This window comes from Pseudophryne corroboree, chromosome 3 (genome assembly GCF_028390025.1).
Source record: "Pseudophryne corroboree isolate aPseCor3 chromosome 3, aPseCor3.hap2, whole genome shotgun sequence".
Classification (NCBI taxonomy): Eukaryota; Metazoa; Chordata; class Amphibia; order Anura; family Myobatrachidae; genus Pseudophryne; species Pseudophryne corroboree.
This window is the reverse complement of record NC_086446.1, coordinates 584,992,170-585,018,823: the sequence shown is the minus strand read 5'-3', so window position 1 is coordinate 585,018,823 and position 26,654 is coordinate 584,992,170. Positions and strand designations below refer to the sequence as shown.

Here is a 26,654-nt window from a genome sequence, read left to right as displayed (position 1 = left end):
GTCATCAACTTGATGACTGGCTTCTTAATGAATTACAAATAATAAATACACTAAATAACAACAAATGCATGTCCCCAACCTGCAATGTGAATTTAGCACCAGGATTCATATCCAGAGATGGTTGCCATTGATGCAGGGGTACAAGCAGCAAGGGGCCCTCACATAAAAGCTATAACAAGCACCAGGGCAGGCTGTGAAATGCTGGGCACACTATAACAGGGAGTGTGGTCCCTGCATTACATTGGAACAATACATAAGAAACGTAAAAGAACAAATGCGGATATAATGCATATATCACTTATAAACTACAAACAACTTATCTGGTACTGGATAGGACAAAATGCATTGGATCTGTGGTCACCTTTCTTACTTGCAATTTACCTTTGATCCAATTCTTGGTCCAATACCAGATAAGTCTTAATTTATATTTGATGTAAGCATTTAATTTTTTGCTTTCATTTGGCTAAGTAAGCCTGTGTTTTGCATATTACATTTTATGTTTTATGTCACTCCTTATGAGAGACTGATTCAAAAGATACCTACTGAAGTTCCAGAAAAACAGATCTGCATCATTTTAATATATCTTTGGTACAAGTTTGTTTAATACGTTAATTTACTAGCAATCAGAAAAATACTCATCTAAAATTCTCCACCTAATACTTCTGCTTGGTCAGGGCCTTGGCTGCCTCTGTGACCATTCGTATTGTCTCTTTAGCGAGACTGAAGGTGCATACACACGGAGCGATATAACTGAGCGATTTTGACTATATAGTCAAAATCGCTCAGAAAGTTAGTGCATATCGCTCCATGTGTATACAAGCAGCGATAGCGATGCACGTCCCCGCCAGGTCGCTATCGCTGGGAAAAATAGACTGGGCAGGCAAGTCAATTTAGACTAGGTCGCTGGAGAAGTTAGTTAAAATCGCTCATATTTTAAGTGCCCAGCGATATTTCCTAGCGATAGCGATCTTTAGCCACTCCCCGCCACCCCTTTTACCTCAGTGGTGCGTGGAGGCTGAAGTTGAGGGAACAGTACAGCAGCATTCCGAAGACTGAATATACTCATCAAACCGTGAGTATATTATGGAGTGCTGTTCTCACACTCGTGCCTGGTGTCCGGTCCGCGGGGGGATGAGAGGGGGAGGAATGGCCGCTTTGCACCGTGCGTCCCCTGGCCGCTATGCAGTGTCCGTGGTCCGGGGGATGGAGGGGGAGGAATGGCCGCTCTGCAGTGTCCTCCGGAGGGGGAGGAATTGGCGCTCTCTACTGTCCGTCCTCTGGCCGCTCTGCAGTGTCCGTGGTCTGGGGGACGGAGGGGGAGGAATGGGCGCTCTCTACTGTCCGTTCCGGGGGGGGGGGGGGGGAGAGAGAGAGGAAGATTAGCTGCAGTGGGATGGCGCTGTGTGGGGGTTACCTGCTGCACAGTGGGCCGGAGCTCAGCTTCCCTGTGCGTGTAGAGGCTGAGAGCAGTTCCACTGGCTGACGTCCGGGGTGTGTGGGGGGAGAGAGAAACGGAGATGGTGATATGCTGCCTGGGGGGGGGGTGGAGAAGGTTCTATCTGTCAATGGGGGGCAGGATGGAGAAGGTTCTGTCTGTCAATGAGGGGCTGGGGGTGTAGAAGGTTCTATCTGTCAATGGGTGGGGTAGAGAAGGTTCTGTCTGTCAATGGGGGGGGGATGGAGAAGGTTCTGTCTGTCTATGGGGGTGAGGGTTGATGGCACTGTCATGTCTGTCTATTGGTGGAGGGGTGTGTGTGCCTGCATTGTCTGTATGTGGAGGGAGGGTGGGGGTGCCGGCGCTGTGTGTGGAGGGAGGGTGGGGGTGCCGGCGCTGTCAGCGTGTGGAGGGAGGGTGGGGGTGCCGGCGCTGCCTGTGTGTGGAGGGAGGGTGGGGGTGCCGGCGCTGTCAGCTGTCTGTGTGTGGAGGAAAGGTGGGGGTGCCGGCGCTGTCTGTGTGTGGAGGGAGGGTGGGGGTGCCGGCGCTGTGTGTGGAGGGAGGGTGGGGGTGCCGGCGCTGTGTGTGGAGGGAGGGTGGGGGTGCCGGCGCTGTCTGTATGTGGAGGGAGGGGGAAGGGGTGCCTGCGCTGTCTGTATGTGGAGGGAGGGTGGGGGTGGATGCGCTATCTGTATGTAGAGGGAGCGGGGGGGTGCCTGCGCTATTTGTATGTGGAGGGAGCCTGTGCTGTCTGTATGTGTGTGTGTGTGTGTGTGTGTGTGTGTGTGTGGGGGGGGGGTGCCTGTGATGTCTGTGTGTGGTGGGTGCCTACGCTGTGTATGGATGATGTAATATTAAACACTATGTGGAATGAACTTCACCGGATAATAGGTGAGGGTTTTTTTTTGTTTTTTACAGGTACCCCTATTGGATTCTACTGGACAAGTGGACGTGATTCTCGGCGTGGGATGTAGGTAAGTAATCTGTCTCTCATTTTTACAGGTACCCTTATTGGATTCTACTGGACAAGTGGACGTGATCGGCGTGGGATGTAGGTAAGTAATCTGTCTCTCATTTTTACAGGTACCCTTATTGGATTCTACTGGACAAGTGGACGTGATTCTCGGCGTGGGATGTAGGTAAGTATGTGTGAGTGTGTAAGTGTGTTTAAATAAAGTTTTACTTTCACGGTGTGTGAGTTGTGTTTTTATTTGAGTATTTCTTTTGTTGTGGAACTACAGGTACCAGCGGGCCTGTTATTTCCCCGCATGCTGGTACTTGTGGTTCTCCAAGTACCAGCATGCGGGGGAGGCTTGCTGGGACTTGTAGTTCCACAGCAAAAGACAATATTCTTTTTGTCATTTTGAAAGGCTATCAGCCTCCCATCCACCGCCCACGGATGGGGGGGACAGCCTCGGGCTTCACCCCTGGCCCTTGGGTGGCTGGAGGGGGGGACCCCTTGATTTAAGGGGTCCTCACTCCAGTGTACCCCGGCCAGGGGTGACTTGTTGGGGGGGTAATGGCACGGCCGCAGGGACCAATATAAAAGTGTCCCCCGGCTGTGGCATTATCTCCCTGGCTAGTGGAGCCCGGTGCTGGTTTGAAAAATACGGGGGACCCCTATGTCTTTGGTCCCCCGTATTTTTTAAACCAGGACCGGACGCAGAGCCCAGTGCTGGTTGTCTAAATATGGGGGAACCCTACTCATTTTTTCCTCTGTATTTTAACAACCAGGACTGGCTCAAAGAGCCCGAGGCTGGTTTTACATAGGAGGGGGGACCCCACGCAATTTTTTTTTTTTACTTTTAGCTATTTAAATACCAGCCACCCTGTAAAATCGTCCTATATATGACACTCCCCCACTCATCCCTTTATTTAAATGAGATAGTCAAAATCTCCCATAGCCAAAATCTCCCATAGCCAAAATCTCTTGCATAGTTAGACAAAATCTCTGGTAAAGTTAGTCAAAATCTCCTACTGCCAGTTCAAGGGAAATCTCTCAGTCAAAATCTCTCATAGCCAAAATCTCTCCGTGTGTATGCACCTTTAAGCCGGGTACACACTAGCCAATGTGTGTACCTCAGTGGCACCAATGCTACCAGCTGCATTGTATGTTAATGCTAAAATTTATAAAATACTGCAAGGAAAGAGGGTGCAACACGCAGTTACAAAATGCTGTTACTATAACAACACCTGGACGCACAGAGGGCCTCATACAGAGATGCAAACATGATTTATTTTTCAGTTAAGTGATTATCGGCAGTCTGCACATGCGACTAAGTGTAACTGCACATGCAACTGCGATGGCAGTCGCAGAGATTATTGACAAAGTGATTGACAGTCAGGTAGCGTTTGGGAGAGATTACAGGGGGTGGTGGCAGAAATGTATGTGTGTTGCGATCATGTTGTGGGTGAATTATAGGTTGTGACTGCTGCGCGATCATAGTTTAACTTAAAACTGTCTTTGTATACAGCTGCTAAGATTTGCAAAGCCACTGATGGGTGTCTCACCACAAATCCAAACAGCAGCAACATTTGCATATTTTCGCACAGCTGCTGCATACAAATTTGTAGCTGGGAATACATCTCTGACTCAGACACACAGCTCCAAATAATATGTGCCTCTAGAACCTTGTACTACCAGGGTTGGACTGGCCCACAGGGGAAACCACCGGTGGGCCCCACTGCCTGGGGCACCATCTCTTCCTCTAGGAATCAGGTTCCAGGTATGCACTTCAATTATAAAAGTGTTACCTTATACTGCACAGGACTATGGTTAATTTTCTACAGTGCATTGGTGTTATTAATCTGGTACATGATCATGCATGCACTAGCAGTATTTACTATATATACAGTATATTTATAAAGGATCCCAGTCTATGCACTTTCTAATGGTTAGTTAAAACAATGTGGCGGCTGGCCACACCACTAAACATGGGCACCTATCACTGTGTTTCCCCCGGTGTGCTCTTCATGCCGCAGTCTGACACTATCAGGGCCGTAACTACGTGTGTACCAAGTGGGCTTGGCACACAGCGCAGTTGCCCTGAGGGCGCACGGCAAGCGGCATGTAATGAGTCAAATTGACTCATTACATGCCTCTGAAGTCTGCGCCGTGCGCCGCCGCCGTGCTGTGGAGGAGAGCTACAGCGCCGGGCAGGTGAGAAGGAGGAGGGAGGGGGACTGGAGCCGCAGCAGCGCTATGTTATTGGTAGTAAGCGCCGCTGCAGCATCCCCCTCTCCTTCCGTATTGGCTGCCCGGCGCTGCTGTGGATGCTGGGATGCGGTTCCTCCATCCCAGCATCCACAGTAGCGCCGGGCAGCCAATACGGAAGGAGAGGGGGATGCTGCAGCGGTGCTTACTACCAATGAAATAGCGCTGCTGCGGCTCCAGTCCCCCTCCCTCCTCCTTCTCACCTGCCTGCACCGAGGGAGCTGCATGAGGAGCCTGTCAGCGGGGAGATGGTAAGTATCTCTCTCTTTCTTTTTCTCTCTCTCTCTCTCTCTCTCAGGGGGACACCGTCTGCCATAATGTGTAAAAAGGGGGACTGGCTGCCGCAATGTGTAAAAATGGGGCCTGGCTGCCGCAATGTGTAAAAAGGGGGACTGGCTGCCGCAATGTGTAAAAAGGGGGACTGGCTGCCGCAATGTGTAAAAAGGGGGACTGGCTGCCGTGATGTGTAAAAAGGGGGACTGGCTGCCGCAATGTGTATAAAGGGGGCCACCGTCTGCCGTAATGTGTAAAAACGGGGACGCTGTCTCCTGTAATGTGTAAAAAGGGGACGCTGTCTGCCGTAATGTTAGAAAAGGGGACGCTGTCTGCTGTAATGTGTAAAAAAGGGGACGCTGTCTGCCGCAATGTGTAAAAAGGGGGACGGGCTGCCGCAATGTGTTAAAAGGGAGACTGTCTGCTGTAATGTGTAAAAAGGGGGACGCTGTCTGCTGTAATGTATAAAAGGGGCTCTACCTGGTGTAGTGGCGCTACTGTGCAGCGTAATTTGAATAATGTAGACCACTGTGCACCGTAGTATGAATTGCTATTATTTTGTGGCCACGCCCCTTCCCCATGAAGCCACGCCCTTATGTATTTTTTTGCGCGCCTGCGCCGCGCACTACCCCCATCTTACATGGGGGGTGCCAATGTCGTTTCTTGCACACAGCGCTAAAATGCTTAGTTACGGCACTGGACACTATATAATACTGACACTACTTACCTCTTCCATCTTACACAGGCAGTGAAAAGCACCATGAAGAGGACCTGTAAGTGCCATGGGGTTTCTGGAAGCTGCACTACCCAAACTTGCTGGCTTCAGCTGCCTGAGTTTAGAGAAGTGGGCTATTACTTGAAGGAAAAATATCACAAAGCCCTAAAAGTGGATCTACTACAAGGAGCAGGTAATAGTGCAGCCAGCAGGGGTGCCATAGCTGAAACCTTCAGTTCTATATCCAAGAAAGAGCTTGTGCACCTAGAAGACTCTCCAGATTACTGCCTGGAGAATAAGACTCTGGGACTGCTGGGTACAGAAGGCAGGGAATGCCTCAAGAGAGGGAAGACGCTCAGCAAGTGGGAAAAGAGAAGTTGCAAGCGTCTGTGTGGAGATTGTGGTTTGGTTGTGGAGGAGAGAAGCGCAGACATGGTCTCCAGCTGTAACTGCAAGTTTCACTGGTGTTGTGCTGTTAAATGTGAACAATGCAGGAAAAGTGTGACCAAATACTTCTGCGTTAAAAAGGAGAAGCGCGAGAGGAGCGGAGGCGGCATCGCACGTAAAAAGGAAACAAAACCAAAAAAGACATTTTGAATCCTATCTCACTGCTTCATAACTGCATCATTTATGAAACTGTACCCTTATTGTTGCTGGACACGAAGCATAGATTTGTCAACCTGGTGAGACAATAGAATGATATGGTTCCCACAAATAGTTACTAATCGGACAACTAAATTGAAAACATGCAATTCATCTGTTCAGTATCACATCCTGACAATGCGTACTCGAAGTCTAAGAAAATAATTTTAATTTATAGATTTTTCATGCTGTTCTCTTATTTTAATTTAAAGTTTTAATCTCTCTTAAAAATCAACTTTTGTTGTACTGGGTGAAAGTGCTGTATTCTATCACTTCTCATAACCTCCATGAAGCAAACTGCAAAACAAAGGAATTGCAGAAATAGTTTTTTAGTAGAACAGCCTGTCATTGGACTACAAATCCCAGCATGCTCAATCAATCATCATGCTGGGAGTGTTAGCTCAACTATTGTAGTACTCTAAAAATAATCAGTCCTTTAGAGCTTGCACAGTGGGACGGATTCAGATTTGGAAGCAATGCAGAAAAAACACTCAAGTTTGTATCTGGAACAAACCATTTCGCAATGCAAGGAGAGGAAATACATTTATATTTTTCCAGTGCACAGTAAATATAGTCTGCTTTGGCATGTAGCCCACAAATGTTAGACGGCTTTATTTTTACACTGCAATTTAAATTTTGGTTTGGTCACACCCCTCCCAAATCTAACTCTCTCTGCACGTTACATCTGTGCCAACTGAAGGGCAAAATGGTTTTCCCAGTTGCTTGCTTTTTTGGTTTGCTTCCACATCTGAATAACAATTAGTCTAAGCCAGGGGTTCTCAAACTCGGTCCTCAGGACCCCACACAGTGCATGTTTTGCAGGTAATCCAGCAGGTGCACAGGTGTATTAATTACTCACTGACACATTTTAAAAGGTCCACAGGTGGTGCTAATTATTTCACTTGTGATTCTGTGAGGAGACCTGCAAAACATGCACTGTGTGGGGTCCTGAGGACCGAGTTTGAGAACCTGTGGTCTAAGCAAGATATACATTGGGGCACTGTGTTTAAACAAACGCACACAAAATATATGTAGTCCTAGATGCAGGAAGTAGATAAGGTATGTAATCCAGTTTATTTTCCAGTCATTCTGTAAATGTAGGTATTTGGTAAAAACAATTATGATCAGGATCCAGGAATGCGGTTTGGAGCTAGTTACCTGCAGTGACCTATGCCACTGTGGAACTTGTAGTGCATGCAGGCCCCACAGTGGGGTTGTTTTGGAAATTCCTGGTGGGCCCCACTGCATGAGGGTCCATCCTCTCCTCCAGAGATCAGAATCTAGATGTGAACTTGAATTACACTATACATTACATGTGTTGCATTATACTGCACAGGACTTTGTTTTATTTTCTACGGTGCATTCCTGTTAATAATTTGGTATATTTTAATGCATGCACTTCAATATTTACTATACATCCTATATAATAAAAGACTAACACTGCTCCTCACCTAGATGGTGCTCAATGGAACAATTTAAAAGTTGCTCCGTTCCAGCGTGCACAGCCTCTGGCGCTGAGATTACTGTTATGTTGTGCAGTCATTTTATCAGGCTGGTAACTAGTACTGTATAATGGGAACCCAGGTCATGCACACTCCAATGGTTAGCCAAGCCTATGTGGAGGCTGGCCACACACCCTCTGGAGGCTGGTCACATCCCTAAGTACGGGCCTCTATCACTGCATTACCTGGTGGGCCCTTCATGACCAGTCCAACAATGAATGTGCATCCCTGTCCAGGGGGTGTCCCACCAAGGAGGTTGTCTGTGACAACTGCCCTCCTGGGAAATGGGGAAGGAGAGATCCTATGGTCCAGTATTCCCGTATGGTCCAGATTGTTCCAGTTTTTTTACCCCATTCTCAGACCACATACTGTAGTAATCTCTTCCTCCCCATCTCCTGGCTATAGCTGTCACAGACACTCACCCGGACATGACACCCTTCAGGCAGGACTGCACACTACAAGCTCCACGGTGGCAGAGGTTGCTACAGGGAGCCAGTACAGTCTGGCATTCCTGGCTCTGGACTGCTCAGGTTTTACTCAATCCAGTGAAGTATGTCTACTAAAACAAGCACAATGGCCCAAATGTAATTGAGCCTTAACAAGAGCTATAGTTGAGCCGAATAAGGAGTGATAAATGACCAGCCAATCAGCTTCCTAACTGTCATTTTTCAAACACAGCCTGTTACATGACAGGAGCTGGTTTGCTGGTCATTTATCACTCCTTATGCATCTCAGATTTATCTCTTGTTAAGGTTTAATACATTTGGGCCACTGTTTAAGAGCCCACATTATTATTGTTTTCAATGCTTAATACCATTTCTAAAAACACACTAAAAAAAAATCAACATCATAACAAAAATAATAATTGAGATTATTTAGTGAAATTAGCAATGTTGATGGTAACCCAAGAAAACCAGATATCAGCTTATTATGAGTCTAATCAAGTACTGTCTGATTATAGCATGTTAAATTTGCATTGCTTTATATATCTATCAGCTACACAGTGGAGAATTTGGGGCACAAACCAGCATAGTTTTGTACTCCTCCAGACTGTCTGAGAAGCCTGCAATTTTCAGGAGATCTCCCAAACTATCTAGGGAGTAAACTATCCTCCTGGATTTGCCCACATTCCCAGTGAGACGCATCATTGTGGCCCTTGTCCCTGCTGCTGTACATCTGGAATTATGATATTTATCACACAACGCCCCACGTCTCCTACTTGTTCTCTGTGATTCCTGGAGTGCTTTAGTAAAATATTGGGTATGTATGATTTGGAGGAAACAGTACAGTACATACTTTTCTAGAAATTAGTGTTAGCACCAAGTTATACAGGGGCAGATTTATTAAGCCTGGTGAAGTGATAACGTGGAAGGTGATAAAGGACCAGCCAGTCAGCTCCTAACTGTCATTTTTCAAACCCAGCCTGTGACATGGCAGTTAGGATCTGATTGGATGGTCCTTTATCACCTTCTACTTTATCACTTCACCAAGCTTAATAAATCTGCCCCATAGTCCTTTGGAAACATGGGACGTATCTCATTTATAGTCACTGACAAAATGGCTCTCTCTGCACTGTGTACAGACAATGGCTGCTATTGCATTAAGCCCCATCTGTTTTTCAGATTCATTTTTATTTTACTTTATATTAAATTGAAATTCCTTTAAAATGTATACAAGCAAAATCTCACACTTTGGGCCGGATTCATCTTTGTACGCAAACATGATGGTTTGCATACAAATACGATGTTTGGGCGTCTGCGCAGGTGCAAGACCCATTCTGCGCACATGCAGAATGATTCATGCACTACTGCTTGCAGCATGACTGACATTCTGCGGAGCTTGTGGGTGGCACCCAACACCATTTTTCAAGATGAGGGAGTGTCACCCACATTTTAAAGGAACGACGGGTCCAGTGTCTGCATCATCGGACGCAGACTTACTGGATGCAGGTGCCCAGATCCGACGGCCAGCCTGCGTAAGCTGACTGCTGCTTAAAGCCATCGCAAATCATGACTGATTGTCATGATGGTTACCCAAGGCTGTATTCTCAAGCGCAGCACTTGTATCTCGCAAATGCAAACAGTATGTGTTTATCTCGTGCAGATGCCTCCTGCTGCATTAGAATTTTAAATACACAGAATTGCAGAGCTGCTTCTTTATGGCTGTGCAATTCCATATAATCATGTAGTAGGCCCTTTGAAAGGGCTCAGAAAGATGTAATTTAGAAACTTTACCAAGTGCTCTTTGGTATAAACAAATAAATGTTGTCATTTTACTGTTCATGATATAGAGTGTGATGATACAGTATTGGTAATCACAATGTTATCTCTACTATTTTAAATATTTAAGCTGGGTATACACTAGGCGATATTTTAAACAATATCGCTAATTTTGACCCTTCTGAGAAATATTGGGGGTCGTTAAAGAGGTGTTCTGTCGTCTGTACATGCAGGTCAATTTTGGCTATAATGTTCACGCTATTGAAACATTATTGGCAAAATGTGCTATGATCGCAATGTGCATAGGGGGTCATTCCGAGTTGATCGCTAGCTGAAATTGTTCGCTGCGCAGCGATGATGCAAAAAAAGGCACTTATGTGCATGCGGCGCAATGCGCACGCACTTTCACAATGGCCGAAGTAGTTTTACACAATTTCTAGCGAAGCTTTTCAGTCGCAGTGCTGGCCGCAGTGATTGACAGGAAGGGGGCGTTTCTGGGTGTCAACTGACCGTTTTCAGGGAGTGATAAAAAAAAACGCAGACGTGCCAGGAAAACCGCAGGCATGGCTGGGCGAACACAGGGCGTGTTTGTGATGTCAAATCCGGAACTAAACAGTCTGAAGTGATCGCAATCTAGGAGTAGGTCTGGAGCTACTATGAAACTGCACAATTTTTTTTTTGTAGCCGCTGTGCGATCCTTTCGTTCGCACTTCTGCTAAGCTAAAATATACTCCCAGAGGGCGGCGGCTTAGCGTTTGCACGACTGCTAAAAACTGCTAGCGAGCGATCAACTCGGAATGACCCCCATAGTTCACTAATGTGTACGCAAGAGGATTTGATTGCTGTTCTCCATTACTAACCACTAATAATTGTCCTAGGAGAGATTGAGAAAATGTCTTTAGCAGTTTACTAAATTTGTATATAGAAAGTTAAGCACTTTGTAAGTTTAATTTATTGCACAGGCACTGGCGTATACATAACACAGGTGGGGAAATCAGTACCAGTAGGTACTTGAGTGCTGTGCTGCTTTGCAGTCAGTGGCATGCTATGCTGGGTGTATGTTTTGGATCCTATAATTGGCATACTGGCAGCACCAGTTGCAGAGTTTATTGAATATTGAGCAATACTGTATGTGCTGACGTTGTGTACATTACAGGATTTTTTAGATACTGTACATTTAAAAAAAAATTTTTTTAACAGACTTTTAATAGAAGGATCAGACCTGACATACAGTGTAACATGTAATGTAGATGTACATCTCTCCAGTATGTTTGTCAGTACATGCTGGGAGTTGTAGTTCAAAAAAAGCTATACATAAGTGTCTTTTTAAGCTTGTAAAGATATGTAGGATTTTTTTTATACTATAGATAACTAAAACGTTACCATGTGTCTGTGTGTATCTTGTAGAAAATGCAATAAATTCAGCAACACCTGTTTTTTAAAACATGCTTATGGATGAAGTGTTTTTTTTTTCCCTTTTAAACATTTCATGTTAATGGGAGTCACAAATTAGATGCATGATCCAATAATACATATAAAAAGTATAAAATGATTCAGATGTTTTAGAACTACTAGAAAAATGGTTACCTTTTCACTTGTGGTATTTATGCCGATGAAATATGTATTTTAAAATGTAATTATCCAAACCTTTATTTTTTGTCAATGTAAATTGTAAGCACTGTGATATAGCTCTTTATGTCATGCTAGGAGCTCACAAATCACAAAAATGAATAGAGATGTGCAATTCAGTTCTTTAGAAATCCAGATACACTCGTGTTTTGTGGATCCGAAACGAACCAAAAGCCAAGGAGATCACGAGGAAATCCAATCTGATCAGTGGGGGTTATTCTGAGTCCGTAGCAGTTTTTGCTATTTTAACAAAAATTGATATGGATAAAATTGCATACTGGGGGTAACCCAGCACAGGGTTAGGCCAGCTAGCAATGCGATCGCAAAATTGTGATCACATTGCAGAATCGGGAATTAGAGGTAGACCCCCTGCATATGCAGCCAGGCTGCGTGTGCAGGCGGTCCAGCTCCATGTTCCCTATCGCAGGAATTGTCATCGGGCCACCCTGAAAACAGCCATGACACTCCCACTTTTCCTGCTCCACTCCCCTCCCCACAACGTTGCGTCACTGCCTCTGACCATCCACCGCCTGTCAAATATAATGCAATTGCAGGAATCGATCGCACTGTGAAGGGTTGCGCACACAGAATGCGATTGTGGCGCATGTGCTGATAAGCGGCTGCTGTGATTTTAGCAAAACAGCAATTAGGTCTGAGTCCTGGTTCGGATCTTTCAGTGGTTCAGAATTCATATTTTAAATCCAAATTTTGTTTTAAGGATTGCAAATATGACATTTAGCTGTTTTTTTAACTGCTTTTTATCAAAGATTATATATTTTTTATCTTTAAACTGAATCTAAACCAAAACACTTGAGGGTGGTTGCAAAACCAAAACAAAACATAAAGATGAACCCAGATCCAAAACATGAGGGTCCACGCACATGAAGCATGTGAGACAGATTAGCCAGAATGGTTGCAGAATCACCCATGATGTCAGACAATGACCCCAATAATTTCCCGGGCATGAAGGGGTATAGCCTCGAGCTTTAATGCCTGAGGCTATTCAATTAGAGCCCCTTTTCTTGCCCGATAAACGACATTGTTATCAGGCGTTAATCCGCAGGACCCGTGATAAATTCCTGGACCTATGAAATAACTAAATTGTGGCACCTAAAAACAGGTAAAATAATAAAAATAAAAATCCGTTAAGTTCAGCCTGCGGAGGACTACCTTTGGGGCTAACTGGATTGCCCCGCAGGATAAGTAAAGGGTCTAATACAACTGCATCCTTCACTGAACGTTTAGGGCTCAATCCAATAGACGCTGATGTTCTCGCCCCCTCGAGTGCGATTCATAGGTTTTTGTGTACAAAAATACAGAAATCTAGGGTAAGATAAGTACTCACTGCGAGTTCCATGGCGAGATCCCAAGGCAGCTGCCGTGGTTTGTACATCGTTGCGCGGCAACTCACCCTCCTCACAAGCAGGGGTGAAATAATTGGATTTGGACCATTTTGTACTCAGTTATTGTAGCACAATCCATTATGTACACTGACTCATATTTCTGCCAGTTTGAAAATTCTGTAACCCTGAATGGATACAGTTTACCATCTATTAAAAGATAGATATCCTGCCCTGGACAGTCCTAGAATAGCTATGTTACTGAGATACAGTATTCCTTATAATTTATCTTGTTTTGCTAATACAGCCAATCTGAAGCCTCAGCATTGTGCTGGTCTCCACCAGATTGGGAGGCGGTCGTTAGATCGACATACATTGGGTTGACATGGACATTAGGTCGACATGCAAAAAGGTTGACATGAGTTTTTCACAATTTTTCATTTTTTCACCTTTTTCATACTTAACAATCCATGTGGACTACAATTGGTAATGCGCAAGGCACCTTGCCCGAAGAATGGCGAGCAAAGCGAGCCATGCGAAGGGACGCGGTGCACTAATTGGGGTTTCCATCATTTTACGGAGAAAACGACACCAAAAAGTAATAAAACTCATGTCGACCTTTTTCCATGTCGACCTTGTACATGTTGACCTTCAGTGGATGACCCAATGTATGTCGACCTAATGCATGTCAACCAAATGAACCACACCCCACAAGATTTACATGTGTGCACTAAGCATTTCTACAGTCACCTGTGTCTGCACCCAATATTACTTTTAGACACTTGTTTAGAGGAGGATGTTGGGGGATATGGGGGGGGGGGGGGTGTTGCAAAAAACTTTATTGAGGACCACTCACGACTGTTTGCTGTGTGCAAAGAAATGTGCTTTCTCCCATGGAAACAGTTTTTCTCAAAGACATTTTAATTTCTTGCCTACATGCTCAGAGTGAACACATTAGGTAAATGTCTTTTTAATAGTGTTAATTTGCAAACTTTGGAGAAACAACCACTCTGACCATGCATCACCTTACTATGTCATCACTGCGTCTCTCAGACATAAAAAGGTGCCACAATGACAGTGAACGCTGTGCTGACAATGCTGAATGCATGAGCACTTTCTCATACAGTGCTGGGTAGTTACTAAGGGTAAGGTGTAGAGCTTGTTCTGATGGGGAGAGTTAGAGGTTGATTCGGCATTGCATGCTTGAAAATAGCTGCGGATCTCTGCCTGTGTTCAGAGTCGGCCACATCTACTGTATATAGCTCAGCTGCCCTGTTCCTATGCACTCGCTTGTAAGAAGGGCCATCATCATTATCTGCAGTATCCTGGGTGCCAGAGATCCAGCTGAAATTACAGGATGTCTACGTAGGCTCACCGCTGCATAGTTCACACTTTAAACTGCACACACATGTCCTGTTACACCCATTTAGCTACAAGTGGAGATCCGTCTTGTATAACTTCTCTGCTGCTCTGAATAGCCTGCAGATTACCAGAGATACGGATACTCGCCTCCAGACGGCCTTGGACACGAGCTGTGTAAAAAATAGCAGATGCAGCCACACTGCTAACAATTCGGAATCAGGTCTATAGTCTGTGCCTCCCATGCCCTAAAGCAGGGAATACACAATGGCCCTCATTCTGAGTTGATCGCAGCAGGAAATTTTTTTAGCAGTTGGGCAAAACCATGTGCACTGCAGGGGGGGGGGGGGGCAGATATAACATTTGCAGAGAGAGTTAGATTTGGGTGGGTTATTTTGTTTCTGTGCAGGGTAAATACTGGCTGCTTTATTTTTACACTGCAATTTAGATTGCAGATTGAACACACCACACCCAAATCTAACTCTCTCTGCACATGTTAAATCTGCCTCCCCTGCAGTGCACATGGTTTTGCCCAGTTGCTATCAAAAATCCTGCTGCGATCAACTTGGAATTACCCCCAATGTAATTCTCGCTCTGACTTTTCTATATGTCAAATAGGGGCGATAATTGCATAGTGTGTAAGCAGCACCAATGAGCAACAGTCTAAAATCTGTCGGATTGGCTCTGGCTCTAGTTTGTGCTGCACATGCTATATGGGTCTAATAATAATTGTCCAGAGACAGTGATTGGAGAGATGTTCTGGGATTGAAATGATTCTTTGGAACTAACAATTATTGAATCATGTGTATGGTATATAACAGCCATGTTTAGGATCGTTATGGTCAAGTCTGAATTGGTCAAGTCTTCTACTATCATTATCAGATGACGTGCAATCTTGAGCTTATAGCTGTTATCTTACATGTAAGCTGCTAGGACAGTGATGAGCAGCACTTTAAAGGCCCATACTCACAGAGAGATTTCTGCAAGAGATGTGTTCTGAGCAATTTATCACGGGAGATGTCCCTTGAACATCCCGGTGTCTAGATCTCCCATACACACGTGAGATCTGTGTTGAGCAATCTGTGCTGAGCAATCTGTGCTGAGCAATCTGTGCTAAACAAAAAAAAAAACTATTTAAATAGTGGGTTGGTATTATAGTGAGGGGGGTGGGGAGAGTGTGTCTTTTTCTAAACAAAAAAAAGACCTTTTTAAATAGTGGGTTGGTATTATAGGGGAGGGGCAGGGGCGGAACTGTGGGAGGCAGTGGAGTCGGCTGCCGCCGGGCTCCTGGCCACAAGGGGGCGCATCTCCTCCACTGTCTCCCGCAGCCTGAGGACTGCGCTGCTATTGCAGATGGAGGAGCTGTGTCAATGACACGGAAGCTGCCTCCTGTAGAGAGAGATGGCACTGGCTGCAGCTAGGGGGAGATCCAGAGCACAGCTCCTCCCGGGCCCTTAGTAAGCCACCCGAGGGAAGCTCAGAACTCTCTGCTCCTCCATGCTCTGGATGATAGCCAAAGGTAGGCACTGTGTGGGGGGTGGGGGAGAGGTGTATTTGGGGGGAAGTACTGTGTTTTGTGTGTGCTTGTTTTTAAGTGAGGTGTGTGTGTTTTTAAGGAAAGTTGTACATTCAAGTAAAAGAGGCATGTGTGTGTGTGATGTGTGTGAGTGGCATGTGTGTGAGAGGCATGTATGTGTATGTAAGTGGGAGGCATGTGTATGTAAGTGAGAGGCATGTGTGTGTGTGTGTGTGTGTGAGAGAGGCATGTGTATGTAAGTGGGAGGCATGTGTATGTAAGTGAGAGGCATGTGTGTGTGTGTGAGAGGCATGTGTATGTAAGGGGCCCTACACACTCGGCGATGCGCCGCCGAGGTGGCCGACGAGCGACCCAGCGGCGGGGGGGCAGTGACGGGGGGAGTGAAGTTTCTTCACTCCCCCCGTCACCCGGCTCCGTAGACTTGTAGGCAAATATGGACGATCTCGTCCATATTGGCCGGCATGCACAGCCGACATGGCCCCAGCGATGAACGAGCGCGGGGTCGCGCATCGTTCATCGCTGGGGACTCCACACTGCACGATATGAACGATATCTCGTTCATTAATGAACAAGATCGTTCATATCGTGCAGTGAAATCGCTATGTGTGTAGGGCCTATAAGTGAGAGGCATGTGTATGTAAGTGAGAGGCATGTGTATGTGAGAGGCATGTGTATGTGAGAGGCATGTGTATGTGAGAGGTGTGTGTAAGTGAGAGGCACGTGTGTGAGAGGTGTGTGTGAGAGGTGTATGTAAGTGAGAGGCGTGTGTGTTTAAGTGAGACGTGTGTTTAAGTGAATGAGGCGTTTGTCTTTTTTTTAATATATATCTAGTGTTCACGCTAGGTGTCTGCCCCTTTTTTAGACAGCTGAATCCCGCCCTGCCCATTTTTGTGCGCCCTGCCGCCCCGCCGTTTGCTGCCTGCCGGACCCCGCCACGTCGCCGGATCCAGCCGTGCGCCGCCGGACCCGGTACGTACATGAGAGTCCCCCTGGGCTAAATTAACCTTGTAAGTATTTTGCAGCTGTAAACATTAATCTCAGTGCTTTCTACCTGGTGCAGTGTGCCTCAGTGCTCTCTACCTGGTGCAGTGTGCCTCAGTGCTCTACCTGGTGCAGTGTGCCTCAGTGCTCCCTACCTGGTGCAGTGTGCCATTAGTGCTCCCTACCTGGTGCAGTGTGCCATTAGTGCTCCCTACCTGGTGCAGTGTGCCTGAGTGCTCCCTACCTGGTGCAGTGTGCCTGAGTGCTCCCTACCTGGTGCAGTGTGCCTGAGTGCTCTCTACCTGGTGCAGTGTGCCTCAGTGCTCTCTACCTGGTGCAGTGTGCCTCAGTGCTCTCTACCTGGTGCAGTGTGCCTCAGTGCTCTCTACCTGGTGCAGTGTGCCTCAGTGCTCTCTACCTGGTGCAGTGTGCCTCAGTGCTCTCTACCTGGTGCAGTGTGCCTCAGTGCTCTCTACCTGGTGCAGTGTGCCTCAGTGCTCTCTACCTGGTGCAGTGTGCCTCAGTGCTCTCTACCTGGTGCAATGTGCCTCAGTGCTCCCTACCTGACGCAATGTGTATAATGTGCTTTATCTGGCGCAATGTGTATAATGTGCTCTATCTGGCGCAATGTGTATAATGTGCTCTATCTGGCGCAATATGTATAACGTGCTCTAGCCTCTACCTGGCGCAGTGTGTATAGGAGGTTCTAACTGGTGCAATGTGTATTAGGGGCACTACCGTGTGGTGTAATGTGAATTGACACTATTATGTGGCCACGCCCCTTCCCCACGAAACAACGCCCCTAGATTTTTGCTGCGCACCTTCGGTGCGCACTGTCCATGTTTTGCCCATAGGAATGGGAGCACCAAGCATTATAGTATGTACCTAAGTTTGCCCATTTAACTTAAAAATTTACCCTCACGAATGAAAAATGTGCCCTCCCCGTGATCAGCACCCTGCCCTAAAAAAAAAATACTACAGTGAACACTAATTATATTGGCACACCGCTGCGCCAAAGCATCTCCATGGAGACCTGGTGGGTGAGGGAGCACTGTAGGTGTACTATAATGGTATGCTGGTGTCTGTTTTATTGTAATGACTGACTTGGAATGCGTCCACTTTCTATGTGTATCTATATTACTATTGGGAAAGGTACCTGAGCACCCTTCTACTGTTCACCATGGGTGCGGGATAGCTACATATGGTATGTGTGTGTATGTGTAGGGGGGCACCAAAATGTATCATGCCTCCGGGCGACTGGGACGAACTTACGCCACTGGGGAGGGGAGGGTGTGTCTTTTTCTGTTGTGTCCGCATCTCTCCTCCTACAAAAAGTGGATCTCTATATTATAACTATAAAGGTTATTTTAGCATAGTCTTGATGGCTATAGTTAATGCCAACTATGAGTTCATATTTGTGGATGTGGGGAAAAATGGAAGAGCATCCGATGGCGGATCAATCAAAGATACTGTGTTTTATGAGAGGCTGCTTTGCAACCAATTAGACCTACCGAAAGCTGAGGACTGCATGCATGGCTTGAATTATGTGTTTGTGGCAGATGAAGCCTTTGCTCTGCACGAGCACATCATGAAACCCTACCCACAAAGGAACTTATCCAAGGAGAAACGCATTTTTAATTATCGGCTCTCAAGGGCCCGCCGCATAGTTGAAAACGCATTTGGGATCTTGAGTAGTAGGTTCAGAATTTTCCACTCTGCTATTGGCCTAAGGGTGGATAAAATAGACTGGGTTGTGTTGGCCTGCTGTGTTCTACACAATTATCTAAGGCGTAAGACTGGCCCAAAATGCCCCCCATCTACTACTCCGGCTAACAACCCTGATGTGGACTCTGCCAGGCTGCCTGCTCAGGCCGACAACTCTGATGTGGACTTTGCCAGGTTGCCTGCTCAGGCCGACAACTCTGATGTGGACTCTGCCAGGTTGCCTGCTCAGGCCGACAACTCTGATGTGGACTCTGCTAGGTTGCCTGGACTTGAAAGGCCACAGTCCACACCTAATCCCACTTTAAAGGCTAGAAAGGTCAGGGACGACTACCTGACCTTTTTTAATGGAGTAGGTGCAGTGGATTGGCAAGACTCCTACATTTAACTGCTTTTATGTTTGATAGACATTACATATGCTTGATTGGTTTTATATTTTATTGTATTTTTTTTATTTATTTCCAAAATAAAAATGTATCTTGTTTTAAACTTCTGTTGTCAGAGTATGTACCTGTGTGTGTTTTGCATGTATATTAAAAAACAACGTAGCCATGAGGAACTCTGGGGTCAGGTATACCCAGGACACTTCACGACTGCGTCGTTTTTTGTGGGGGATAAGTGAGGACTAATGGGATCCAACAGTGTGAACCAAGTCAGGCATACCTGTGTGTGCCATCACCCCTGTGTTCCGTCCCAGTCACTGTATCACCTCTGTGTCTGAGGGGGCGCAAATTTACAGTTTGCAGGAGGGCGCCGGACACCATAGCACTGGCCCTGGGAATCAGTATGATATCCCGGCAGCAGGCATCCCGACAGTCATAATCCCAACGTCGGGATGGCGGCCACCGGAATGCCGGCAGCGGCTCGAGCGCAAAGAAGCCCCTTGTGGCTCGCTTTGCTTGCCAAATTTTTAGTCTCCCTCTATGGGTGTCATGGACACCCACAGGGGGAGAATATGTCAGGATTGTGGCTATTGGGAACCCGACGCAGAGATCTTAACCGCATCCCTCTGTAATAAATGTCCCCTTTAACAGTACCTTGAAGGTAGGATTGTCCTCACTTATCTCCCCTTAAAAAAAAATTTTTTTAAGGGGGGATAAGTGAGGACAAATTTGGTACAACAGCATTCCTATCATAACTCCCCCAAAAATTAAAAATATAATGATAAACCATAAAAAATACACAACACTTCTTTTTTGTTTTGAAAATAATTTACTTATAAAAATATATTAATTTTTAACACTTATGCAACTGGATTCATCGATAAGAATGACCAATATCCCAACGTTCAAAAGTCCAGGACAAAAAACCGACACTATGGTAACTATGAACAACATAAAAGAGTCGAGGAAACATGGAACAATTTGTCCAACGGAAACTAAAAAACTAATAAAAAAAATTATAATTTAATAATTGAAAAAAGTAGCCTCGTCCTCTGGGGGGAGCTGTGTACTCAGCATTGCTGAGTACAATCCAGTGGACAAAGTGCTGGTGGGAGGAGTGGGCAGAGTGGGTGTAGGTGGGGGTCCCGGCGAAAAAAAAGGGCGCTGTGGCGGAGGATTACCCGGCGGATAATAGTATGGTTGGGGATAAGGATACTGGGACTGTGGGGCATTTCGTGCGCGCCGCACAGGATTTGACATTAGATCCAGGTCATCGGATAGGTCATTATCCTCGGCCCTTCTCAATACATCAAATACTATGCGCCTGAAAGTTCTAAAAACAGTTTCGGGCATTACACGTATCTGAGATTCTATCGTGTTTGAAAATTGACGATAGAAGTCTGGTGGCCTATTAAGCATTTCCTCTGCCCGTTGGATAAATTGAACCGTGCTGGAGGATGCAGAATCGGAACTCAATGATGAATTCTTTTGTCTCCGCCTTGGTGGTGCTGTCGACCGAGATGGTGCTGACTCCTCACCACTGAGCTCCAGTTCTGTTGCCTCTGTTGCGGAAGTGTTCATTACCTCCGGGGTAGATTCCTGTAAAAAAAAAAGAAAATAAAACATTAGGGCGTTGATTAAACAATGATAAAGTTGAACATTTTAAAGTGTTTTAACTTACCGGATTAAGGGTCCCCTCTTCCTCTGGCGTCTTAGGAGACTCTTTATCCAGGCTACCCTGTCCATGTAATTTCGCCTCTCTCTCCAAAAGGAACTTCATCTGTTCATAATACCATAGCGTCGGCTGGTAAACATCATCAGTTCCGGCTCCTGAACGTTGAGACTCGATCACGCGTGTGTGTTCCTTCTTGAACACCGTCCGCAAGTTTGCTATCTTCTTCTTCGCCCAAAGTAGATCAGCATCACTGTTATGGGCTTTGCTGTACTCCACCAATTGTCTGTAGGCCTGATCCTTCTTCTGTCTGTTTGAAAAATCCTTGCTACGGACCTTCCACAGACATTCGCTGGCCCGATACACATCAATGAATCCAGTTGTGAACTCCCGGTCCATGTAAGAAGCCATTGCTGTGAGAAAAATAAAACAACACTATTTAAATAACAAGCAAGGAAAAACTTTAATAAAATATGTTGACCCTCGCATTAAAAAAACCATGCCGCTTATACACGTGTTGCACCAGGAAATGGTGCTTATACACACGCTGCGCCAGGTAAAGCCGCTTATACACACATTGCAACCAGGTAAAGCCACTTAAGCACCACAAACATATAGTAACACCCCCTATCCCCCCCCCCCGCCTGCTAATACAGCTTCAAAGCACATTAAGCAGCCTGTCTAATCATACGGATACATCCATCTTCTCCTAGACCGCTATCACCAGCCGCATCACACTCCCCCATATATGTATCGCTCGATACACAGGACAGCCTCATAAAAACATAATTAATAACAACCCCCCCCCCCCCCCCACCCGGCTGTTAATACAGCCCACACTCCAGTGGCGTGTGGCGAGGTCAGTGGCTGGTGAGGCACTACAGCCATAATGTTCGCCGAATCCTGCCGATGACCCCCTACTGCCGCCGAGCCAATGCCCGCTACTGCCCCTGTGCCGATGCCCGCTGCCACCGCCAATGGCTTACAAACTCGCCCACCATCAACTTACCCAGCCCTCCACCCAGGGCCGGTGCTAGGGTGTTCGGCGCCCCCCCTGCAAACTATAAATTTGCGCCCTCCCATATTCCTTTGGCGCGCACCGGGAAAAGGGGTGTGGTCTCACAAGTAAGGGGCATAGCCACACAATAGTACCCCCATTCAAAATTACGCCACAATGTAGCACAATCTTATTCATCATATACGTAATGCCCCACAAGTAGTAGTAGCATCCTTATACATAGTGCACCCCCAGTAGTAGTAGCGTCCTTATACGTAAGGCCCCCCAAGTAGTAGTATTATTGTTATATCTAATGCCCCCCAAGTAATAGTAGCATCCTATACATAATGCTCCCCCCAAGTAGTAGTATCTTCCTTATACGTAATGACCCCCCTAGTAGTAGCATTGTTACACGTAATGGCCCCCCCATTAGTAGCGTTGTTACACGTAATGGCCCCCCCATTAGTGGACATTACTTAGTGGACATTCCCCATTAATGGAGAAGGGTCTGAATGGGTTAAAAAATAAAAAAAATGCGTGAGGTCCCCCCTCCTAAGTATAACCAGCCTCGGGCTCTTTGAGCCGGGCCTGGTTGTTTAAATACTGGGGGAAAAATTGGACAGGGGTTCCCCGTATTTAGACAACCAGCACCGGGCTCTTAGTCCGGTCCTGGTTCCAAAAATACGGGGGACAAAAGATGTAGGGGTCCCCCGTATTTTTAAAACCAGCACCGGGCTCCACTAGCCAGGGACATAATGCCACAGCCGGGGGACACATTTATGTAGGTCCCTGCGGCCGTGGCATTACCCCCCCAACTAGTCACACCTGGCCGGGGTTCCCTGGAGGAGTGGGGACCCCTTAAATCAAGGGGTCCCCCCCTTCAGGCACCCAAGGGCCAGGGGTGAAGCCCGAGGCTGTCCCCAGCACCCCTGGGCGGTGGGTGCCGGGCTGATAGCCATGAGTATGTAAAAAAAAAGAATATTGTTTTTTGTTGTGGAACTACAAGGCCCAGCAAGCCTCCCCCGCTTGCTGGTACTTGGAGAACCTCAAGTACCAGCATGCGGGGAAATAACGGGCCCGCTGGTACCTGTAGTTCTACAACAAAAAAAATACCCAAATAAAAACACAACACACACACCGTGAAAGTAAAAATTTATTAAATACACACTTACACACTCACACATACTTACCTACATCCCACGCCGGTCACGTCCACTTGTCCAGTAGAATCCAATAGGGGTACCTGTAACAATGAGAGACAGATTACTTACCTACATCCCACGCCGGTCACGTCCACTTGTCCAGTAGAATCCAATAGGGGCACCTGTAAAAATTAAAATTACACTGACAAACGAAGTAATCCACAGGAGGAGAGAGATAGAGAGAGAGAAATAGAGAGAAATTAATGAATATTATGCAATCACTGATGTGGGAGGACGTTAGCACAGACAGGGGGGAGTGCTGCTACTGGCTGGGAGGACGGAGCCGGGGGAGGAACGAGGGGGAAGGGGAAATTCCTACCCAGCCACCGCACACATGCGCCGCGCCGGAAGAGGCAGTTATTATTAATGTACTGCCGGGGTGGGGGGGGGGGGGGCTGGGTGTGACACTGTTATTATTAATATACTACCAGCGGGGGAGGGGGGAGGGGCGGGGGCACCGTTATTGATGTTAACTGGGCTGTATGTATTTACAGCCGGGGGGTGGGGTGACACCATTATTATTAATGTACTACTAGCCGGTGGGGGGGGGGGGGGGAGAGACCATTATTATTGATGTTAACTGGGCACTTGTGTGGGTTGTATTAACAGCCGTGTGGGGGGGGTTCACTACGATCTGCCGGCGACCAGCATACCGGCGCCGGGAGCCCGACAGCCGGCATACCGACACTTATTCGACCCCCCTGGAGGGAGAATAAAATAGTGTGGTGCGCCACCGTGCCCGTAGCGTGGTGAGCGCAGCGAGCCCGCAAGGGGCTCATTTGCGCTCGCCACACTGTCGGTAAGCCGGCGGCCGGCCTCCCGGCGCCGGTATGCTGGTCGCCGGCAGATCGTAGTGAACCCCCCCCACACGGCTGTTAATACAACCCACACAAGTGCCCAGTTAACATCAATAATAATGGTCTCCCCCCCCCCCCCCCACCGGCTAGTAGTACATTAATAATAATGGTGTCACCCCACCCCCCGGCTGTAAATACATACAGCCCAGTTAACATCAATAACGGTGCCCCGCCCCTCCCCCCCTCCCCCGCTGGTAGTATATTAATAATAACAGTGTCACACCCAGCCCCCCCCCCCCCCCCCCCACCCCCCCCACCACGGCAGTACATTAATAATAACAGTGTCACACCCCCCCCCCCCCCCCCCCCGGCAGTATATTAATAATAACAGTGTCACACACACACACTCCCCCCTATAAATACATGCATGAAAATGGTGTGTGTGTGTGTGTGTGTGTCCCCTCACGGCTGTTAATACAGCCCGGTCGATAACAAGGGGCTCAGCGCACCGCACGCAAACACCCCCCCCCCCCCCCCCCCCGGCACCCATCAATGCCGTTTATGCTGCCCACAGCGCACCCGTTGGCACTTACCGTTTTGCTGCTGCTGCTGCTGACGTGCGTTGCGCTGGCTGGCTGTAGCTGGTGTGACTCTAGTCTGTGGTGGTGAAGCAGGAGACGGAGACGGAGACGGAGGCGGGACCAGCAGAGGAAGAAGACGAAGGCGGGACCAGGAGAGGCAGGAGGCGGAGGTTGGACCCGGCAGAGGACGGAGTGGCAGAGGAGAGTGACGTACATCGCTGTAGCACGTCGCTCATTCTGTACACACGAGCGATGTGCTAAGCGACTGTACTAGATTTTGCCTGCATGCAGGCCAATCTACAATCAGCGATAGCGATGCGCGGGGCTGCGCATCGCTATCGCTTTATGGCATACACACTGAGATATGTATGCTTAATTTCTAAGCAATCTAGTCAGATTGCTTAGATTTTAAGCACAGATCTCTCCGTGTGTACCCCCCTTAAGAGCCATGTTAAAGGCTTTGTGCATCTCTCTAGCCTTCCAAACATATACATCGTACCCTTAATCTCAGTAATAGGAAGGCATGCCATGATATCCCTTTAATCCGGGACACCTAAGATTACACAAATTCTGTGGCTGCTCAAAACCATTTGAAATGCAGGCTTAAATTTAGTCAGCCATAGAACCTATTATAATAGCAAGCCTAGAAATAGGTCAAAACAATGAATTAAATACACACAAAGCATGTTTTCTTACTCTACTTCCTTTTGTTCTCCCTCTCCCCTCTGAAAATCTGGTCACCACCAAAATTAAAAAAAAAATGTGCATTACTCACAATTAACTATTGACCCCTAATTAACAACTTATAAGTACTAATAAACTATTACAAATCCTCAATAACAATTCCAATGTAGACCAATGCAACAATAGAAATGATTAATTGGTGCCCATTGTTGCAATTCAATTGTTTTGGGCGCCCTTTAATTTTCACACTTATTACACCCAATTAGTCAGATTTAAGCGGTGTAAGGCGGCCAAACATGACTAAACTAATGGTCGCAATCGGAAAAAGTGCTGTTTGGGCGCCCAAACGGCAGATGTTTTGCACATTTTACCTCGCCATCTCCGGGTCTGAAATGTGGCTGCTGTGGCTAATGGGCGTCTGATCAGAGCAACAATTTAATAGCTCCAATAGACCATTAGTTTAGATGCCTTAAAAAACAATTGAATTATATATGCCTGACTTTTAAAACCTGTTGCGTATGGTAAATGGTGTTCCAGCCAATCAGCTCCTGTCTTTTTTTCAAACACGGGTTTTAAAACTTGTTGCATATGATAAATCTCGTTGATGAATCAGCCCCTAAATGTGGACTTTAGTCAAGAGCATTTTATCTTCCCTTGTGCTCCAAAGCCGCAGGTACCAGGAGAGGTGGGTACCAGACATGTTCAGTAAAGCTTAAGACAGGACCCACTCTCCTTTCAACAATCCTACTTGTGTTTTTATTTGTGATATTAATGTATGCTTAACCTGTCTCCATGCGTGTATGGATATAATACCTGTAAAAGAGCATAAGAAGTGATATTGGAGTTTGTTGCTGCAGACCTCACTATGGAGGTTGATGTATCAAGCTGTGAAAAGAGTGCAGAAGTGGCCCATGGAGCAGTTGCCCATAGCTACCAATCAGCATCTAGTTTTCATTTTATACAATGTACTTGATAAATGCTTCCTCAAAGCTGGTTGGTTTCTAAAGGTAACTTCCCCATTGGTCTACTTCCCCACTCTTTTCACTGCTCGATACATCGACCCCTAAAAGAAAAGAACGTATTAGTTCAGGGACAGTATCAAAGCTAAGCTGATGATCACCTATTATATTCTCTTTGTTAATAACCATTGTGTACTGTAAGTTTTTTTTTATCTCCAGATGTTGTGGAGCTGGCAGGGGACCCAGGAACAAGAAGGGCGGCTGTCCGACAATGTCCAGCTGCTGGGGGATATGAGCTGCCAATCAGGTAGCCAGCAGGGCTAGCTACTGTAGCTGCGCCTCTCTGCACTCAGGTCTCGCAAATGCACACAGGAGGCGTCCATCATCTACAGGTTCCTCCTGCTGCATTTGCATTTAATTACACAGTATGTAGAATCAACATACTGTATAATCATGGTTTCAGCAAATGCTACCCAAGTAAACAATATTATTTCCACCATCACGGCTATAAATTACACTGGGTGCAGTGATTGGCACGACTTCTGAGACAAGTAGTGTATACAAACAGGGTTTCAAACAATACATTGTTTATGGAAGCTCCACAGTGCTACTGCATTGCCCAGAGGAAATCCCAGTACCGTCAATAGCAATTTATTCCTGGTAGTCAGGCCTGTTATGTTGCATTGAACTGCTGACCCAGCTATAAAATGCAAGGAATAACTACTAGATTCATCATGACATGGACATTAGTCTATGATAGCATAGTCTCACATGGTTAAAAGTAATGAAAAATATCAAGTTAAAAAACAAA

General features: G+C 46.5%; 2 protein-coding genes across 3 annotated transcripts in view; one reads left to right on the top strand and one right to left on the bottom strand.

Annotated features, from left to right (window-relative positions):
* WNT8B (Wnt family member 8B) overlaps positions 1–9,150 on the top strand; it is an 85,539-nt gene extending 76,389 nt beyond the window's left edge. For both annotated transcript variants that reach the window (XM_063961432.1, XM_063961431.1), the window contains one exon: positions 5,668–9,150. In XM_063961432.1, coding sequence (XP_063817502.1) covers positions 5,668–6,234 — 567 coding nt within the window. In that variant the 3' untranslated portion in view covers positions 6,235–9,150. The remainder of the gene's footprint in view (positions 1–5,667) is intronic.
* Positions 9,151–19,789: 10,639 nt separating this feature from the next.
* LOC135058046 (uncharacterized) lies at positions 19,790–21,144 on the bottom strand. The gene is made up of 2 exons (XM_063963687.1): positions 20,633–21,144; positions 19,790–20,550 (listed from the first exon to the last, which is right to left on the bottom strand). The coding sequence occupies exons 1-2, from the start codon at positions 21,032–21,034 to the stop codon at positions 19,975–19,977; spliced, it is 978 nt and encodes a 325-aa protein (XP_063819757.1). The 5' UTR covers positions 21,035–21,144; the 3' UTR covers positions 19,790–19,974.
* Positions 21,145–26,654: the final 5,510 nt, after the last annotated feature.